At 52.2% G+C, this 6,272-nt stretch overlaps 1 protein-coding gene across 1 annotated transcript; it reads left to right on the forward strand.

Moving 5' to 3' along the window:
* Window positions 1-1,317: 1,317 nt before the first annotated feature.
* HER10_EVM0010150 (uncharacterized protein) lies at window positions 1,318-2,463 on the forward strand (the record flags this gene model as incomplete). Its single annotated transcript, XM_035479619.1, has 4 exons — window positions 1,318-1,436; window positions 1,562-1,690; window positions 1,751-2,134; window positions 2,202-2,463. The coding sequence occupies 4 exons, from the start codon at window positions 1,318-1,320 to the stop codon at window positions 2,461-2,463; spliced, it is 894 nt and encodes a 297-aa protein (XP_035333205.1).
* Between the last annotated feature and the right edge of the window lie 3,809 nt (window positions 2,464-6,272).

Consider the following 6,272-nt stretch of genomic DNA (forward strand, 5'->3'; position numbering starts at 1 on the left):
TACAATGATGACCGGCATCCAGCACAAGATGCAACATGAGCAAGGAGGTAAGCTTTCCTTCGTTCGTTCCTTTGAGAATTCCTTGTTCTCAGCTTCTCGCTCGAGTAGCCAAGAAATGAGCTCTATTGTCGAGACTTTGGTAAGAGTCTACAGGTCTACCTTACATCCTTCCTCAATTCCCAACTCCTGAAACACGGCTATCATCACGATGCTAATCGTTACTCTCCCTCCTCTGTTTAGACACAAGCTAATCACTGCTGTAGGCATATTGCACTGACCACAACGGGTTTGTGCTGTGCTCTCTCCACAAATCTCTGCTGCAATGTTGCGATGCAGTCAGCCAACCACAACGACAATTTGGAGAAGCGCTCTGAGGGGTACAAAACCCCCCACCACAAAAAGACGCCCCGGTTTGGCTGGACATCTTAGAACCACCCCCGCCAATCAACGGTCGACTGAGCCTGCTCCAGACGCTAAAAACGACCTGATTAGCAGTACCGCATGTACCTCGACTTGTTGGCGGGTTGCATTACAACTGGCGCAACCAAGGTCTTTGTGCAACCAAATGATCTCCTGCACTCAACTGGTTTCTTTTCTTCTTTCTTCAGGCCTTTTCGTGGTCTCCCCCGCCTTATTCTCTTTGGCGGAGTTCCTTCGCAGTCGTAAGTGACTGGTTCATTATCCGTCGTCTCGCGGGTGCACAAGGCTTGGGGTATCAGCAGCCATAGGCAGAGTCTGCAGATTGTCGGGAGTGTCTAATCCTAATTCCTGGCTGGGCTGCTGACACGAACCGACAGCTGAGCTGGGGTCCGATGCGCCAGCAAACTCTCGATAGCCACAGCGGCCACTCGCACCTACGACATCCTTGCATTTCTGTCCCTTCTGTGGATGGATGGATCGCGCAGCAGCAGCCTCAACCTTGCTAATGGGCTGGCCTGGCCATGGCCAGACGATTCCATGGCTTTGGGGAGCTTTGCGAGCCAAACTTAACCTCTTTTATGTGGTTTTCGTTTATTAATATTATTTTTTCGTTTCTTCCCTTTTCGGTTTTCTTATTTACCTAGGGGGAATCGCGGCAGCTTTCCCGGCACCGGAACAATCCAAGTGGCCCAGCCAGCAACGGGCACGGGGATTTGGCTTGAGTCTTGTCCATCCATTTCGTCATACCTGGCTACCTCAAGAGCTCCCAAGAAATTGAGAAACTACTCATCGGGACGGGCCTTGTCAGCACTTCCAAACACCTGCAACAGCATAATAACATCACGACGATAACGAGAACGATTCAATCACGACCAACATGGCCAGCGGGTCGGCAGTATGACACGCACCGTCAAAACGACTGAGACTTACCAAGCGACGCGGAGGGCGGATCTGGTCTGGCGGTTGAGGCCCGCTCTGGTTCTGGCTCTGGCTCTGCCTGTACCCTCTCTCAATTCGTCCACCCGCGCCATTTCAATTACTACGACGAATACGCAGACCTCGCCGTACCAGCTACACGCCTACGCCCATAATATTTACGCCTCCTTTTCCACTGTTTGTGGCTATCTCGGTTGCCCACCAGGCCTGCCCATGGTCCTGTGGCAACGCTCACGATGAAACCACAGCGCGAGCTTTTACCTGCGGGCCCAACAGCAGCCAGCAGCGCCTCGTCGGAGCGGGAGACAACCCCGCAATCTGCCACTGGTACCACGTCTTCTGCACCAAGACGACGTCCGCAGACCAAAATCGCCTGCACCTCATGTCGTCGCAGGAAATCAAAATGCGATGGCCAACGTCCCGTGTGTTCCTTGTGCGCGGGCATGGGTCGCACCCGCTGCGAGTACGATGCCGGCCCCGACGTCACACGCTTCGCCGCCCTGAAAACAAAGCACGAGGAGCTTCAACGCCGCCTTTCTCTCTTTGAAGAGCTTTTCCGCCTTCTATCTATGCGCTCCGAGCCGGAATCAGTCGAAATTATCAGGCGGATGCGGACTCTGAATATAGAAACCGACCTGGACGACTTGGTCAAGTTTATCAAAAACGCAGATCTGCTCATCCAGCTGGCTTCTGCACAAGCCGAACCCCCTGCAACGGGGACACCCACGAACCTCCAAGACCCTCCCGCCGAGGATATCTCCTCCCTACTCGAGCTATTGTATATCACACTCGGCCGCTCATGGCTTCTTCATTCTCTGTGGCACTAGCTGACTCAAAGATATTAGAAATTCGGCGGTTTCTAAACTCGACGCAACGGGTCGCTTAGCCTTTCTTGATACGATAAGACTTCAGATCGAAGCCTTTATCACTACCGAGCGTAGTCAATCTGGCCCCGTTGAGTCGGTCAAGATGGAGGGGCTGGTCGACGGGGAGACGGACGGTGCTGTGGATGGAGAACTGCAGGATGGCGTGGATGGTGTACACCACCATGAGTCAGGGGTTCCTCTCAAGCGACTACTAAATGAGGATACGACAAAACCGAGATGATGCAAGATGCATATTTCTGGAAGGCCGGCACGTCTTTGCATGAGACGTACGATGGTCGAAGCTTATGACTGGGCGAAGCAGTTGGGCTCGCACGAGGAAGGCGTTTCCAGACTGATGAGCAACGCTCGAGACGGCAATATCTACAGAATAGCCGCAATTCCCTCGGCGGCGCAATGGGTCGACGTCCTGCCCATACAACAAGAGATTTTCCAACGACAGTATTTTGCCTGGTATCGGGAGACCACGGGCCTTTGGGGGCAGCAGGGCTGTTCGAATTCGCGACACCGACTTTGACACATTATGGCTCGTTCAAGGTTCCATAGCGGGACAAGGAACGGGACGGCATGAGGTTGGAAATGCGGGCACGGGAAACACCGAATGCCCGAATTCGTGTTCAGCGATTGCACGGGCAGAAACGGAGCACGAAGTTGCATCTGAGGACACCATTTGTGCCTTTCGGAAATTCACTATGCCCGGGAAAGGGGGCGGCGCGCGAAAAGAGAAAAAGTCAACATGACAAGTCTTATGACGGATCCAAGTTGAGGCAAAAGATTCAGACATGATGGCGAGGTATCGTGATATTTCAACGGACTCGGATTATACGGCACATGCCGAGTCTCTTCATACCACACAAAAGGAACAGTGAGCCTGCATCTGGAAATAGAACGATATTATTCGGTGCCTTGAAGCAAACACCCCCATGGGCCCAAGCATGTGACCCGTCCTCTGATCAAACACATCAAGAAGTCGAGCTTAAGCTTTCAAGTAGAGCCCTCCGACAGTGTCAACCCACAAAAAAAGGTCTACCGGGGGTGAGATGGGCTGGCTCTCACTTGAGCCTCTTCCGGCTGTACGTCAAATGAGAATGTCTTGATCAGAACGTCATGATGCGCACTGATGAGAGGGTGTGGTCCATGCCGAAGCACTAAGGTAGTCCAGGGGTGATTTGTCCCTTGTACGCTGGTACCTAGTGAAGAATTGGGTATCCGTACCAGACTATGGGGACGTCTTTTTGGGCTAATTTTTTTCTATTTTGTTCTATTCCCCCGGTTTGCGGTGCACTTGTTTTTCCCTTTTCCAACGGTCGCCTCAAAGGGGACGGACGATATCTCATGTTCCCAGCCTTTCTAGCCTTACCGGGCGTGCAGACGTACGACGCCTCGGGCCGAGTATTGCATTCATTATGTGCCCTTGCCTCTGTGTTTTTGATGATCAGATGTTTATCACGGTTTGGCCGACAGGGGGAGAAGATATTGGACAGAAAAGACACGAGAAATTGAGTGGTATTCAAGCAAGCGTATAATTTACTGATGCACCGTCATGGTTTTGGAGAGCTGAAAGTACGTGCCACGCACGTGGTAGCGTTTTCGGAAAGGGGAAGAATGATTCCATGAAGGCGGGCGTATCAGTACGTAGTACCTTTGAATACGGGTACCAATACAAAGCTTGGGACCGGCGGCAGGCAACTAAACCAGCTCCAGGCGGGGGAAAGAAAAAAAACAATAAATGGCGGTAAGAGAATGGTGGCTGGGAAAGGGGATAAAAAAGAGAGACACACAATAGGGGAAAACCAAAGCTCTGAGCGATGAACATTGAGGATCAAGATCAAGAGACAATACCAGTACGATCTCGATCGTCGATGAGGGTTGTTTGGAGGCTGGCCCCATTGGGAGAAGGCCCAGAAGGAGTGAGGAGGAGAACAAAAAAATAAAGGCTCTGACGTGCGGATAGCGGGTACCCTTTCCCATCTGAGCTTATTATCCCCCCCTCCCCCTCTTCAGACGGCGCGCCGCGTTGAGGCCTTGAGGCTCAGGCTAGCAGCCTGGGGATCACGATGGCACTTTTAATCGATTTATTGTTTGCGGCTGCCAGTAAGGTAGCGGCGGTACCAGTGGTCACGAGAGCGGTCGGCAAGGCCTCGGCCGATGTGGTTTATCGGTTCCGACTCGCGGTTCCGAAGAGGGACCTTTTTTTTCCTCGTCCAAGGACCTCAAGTTCCATGTTCCTTGGAACTTTTGAGATGGTGCAGGAAATTTAGAGCCTCAAAGCCCGGTGCGAAGGGGGAGGAGGTTTGTTGCCATCATGATACCTTTACCTACCCCATAAGAACCGGGAAGAAGCGCTGAAATATCGGTCGACGGTGCCCCCTCCAACACTCGCGATAGCAACCAACCTCGAACCCGATCAGTTATCTCATGACTTTTGCCAGCTGCTCGCTCCGTTGCGATGGGTACCTGTTTGCTCTACCTGCATTTTCTGGGTCGAATGATGATCGGGTGTTCTTCCGTGCGCGTTGTGTGTGCGATGTGATTCGTGAGGATTTTTGTCAGAACACGGCGCTTGTTCCGGTGCTTAGTGATTGGACGGCAATTCTTTCGAGGTTTTTTTTTTGGAAGGACGGAACTGAGGGGGGACAACACGTTGTGGTGCCCCGCTTTTTCAATCCTTTCCGTCTCAAGAAAGGACTGGGGCCGGCTCGGTGACAGGTGAGATCTAATACTAGAAGGGTAGTAAGAGGGGTTGAATAGCATGGCTTAGGTAAGTTGGGGAGAGAGAGGGACAGAACATGCGGCGGCGCAGCGGGCTTTGTTGTTTGGCGCGGGATTCTCCGTGGCTGAGTGTTGAGTCCTTCCAAGGTCAGGTATAAGATTTTGGCTGTGACTCTGTGAGCTGGATCATGAATGAGGCTGGCTGGCACGTGCCAAGGAGCAGTTTCCAAGGCGAGAGCACATGGGAGGTACCAGCATCTGAAGAGGTACCTTCGGTATCCGTTGGTAAGGTAAGTTGACGGAGAGGTGACCCAGTCGCATGTTGGATCGGGGGCGGGCGAGGTACCTCACCTCGACTTTCTCGAGTGAGCCGCAAGCGGATCATTGTCAGGTAACACTTATTTGCTAAGGTAAGGTAGTGCACAGATTCAGATTGACTTGAGCGGATGTATAAAGCGGATGTACGCAGTATTAGGTAAGCGAGTGAGGTATGAGGCTCGAACCATGGCTGGGTTTTATAGGAAAGGTATGTACTTTGAAGAATGGATGGGAAGGGGAGGTTGTTTCCGAGGTGCGAAGCGGCCGGAGCCGGCGTGGGTGGGCGGGCATGGCAAGGACACGAGGGTCGATGTGAAGCGTCGGCGGCTGGCGGGAACCGGAGAGCGCATACCTTGCCCCTACGCAGTAGTAGCACAGGCGAGCGAGAGGGGGGTTTGAGCCGGCGGGTGAACAGACTTTTTTTTTCCGCTGCCGGCCGGATGCCGTTGATGACTAGGTATTATGCCTCCTCCGTTCCTCATATGTGCGTTTCATCGAGGGCATGATCTCGCTTCTGCTGAGCGGGTCATGGATTCAGTTCAATAGTGAAATCACCACTTTGTTCGCTTGTGTACGATAGTCGAAGGTGTCATATACTATCTGACTCGAGTAAAGATGGGCAATCATGTCTGATCTCGATCAGAGACAGACATTTGGGGAGAGGAATATCATTGGAATAGCGTCTTAAATATAATGTCATGATTGCGTTATTCGATAATTCGTGGTTCAATGGCAGCGTTTTTTTTTTTTTTTTTCGTGTGGAGAAGCTGGAGCCGAGGGGGAGCTAGGTAGGCACCTTTGGCGGGGGAACGTCTTGGAGACAGATGCTAAGAGAAATCGCGATAGGGCGGTATACCGTGTATCCTGCATAAGGTAAGTTCCCCCATTGGAAAGGGCGGTTGTCTTGTAAGGCATTATTGCATTATGCGGCTCCACAGACCAGGAGAGGGTGCTCCGAGTATGTGTCTGCGGGTCTACTTGTCTCAGAGACTCAAGACAAAT

This window comes from Colletotrichum scovillei, assembly GCF_011075155.1.
Source record: "Colletotrichum scovillei strain TJNH1 chromosome Unknown Contig00006, whole genome shotgun sequence".
In the NCBI taxonomy this organism is placed as follows: domain Eukaryota; kingdom Fungi; phylum Ascomycota; class Sordariomycetes; order Glomerellales; family Glomerellaceae; genus Colletotrichum; species Colletotrichum scovillei.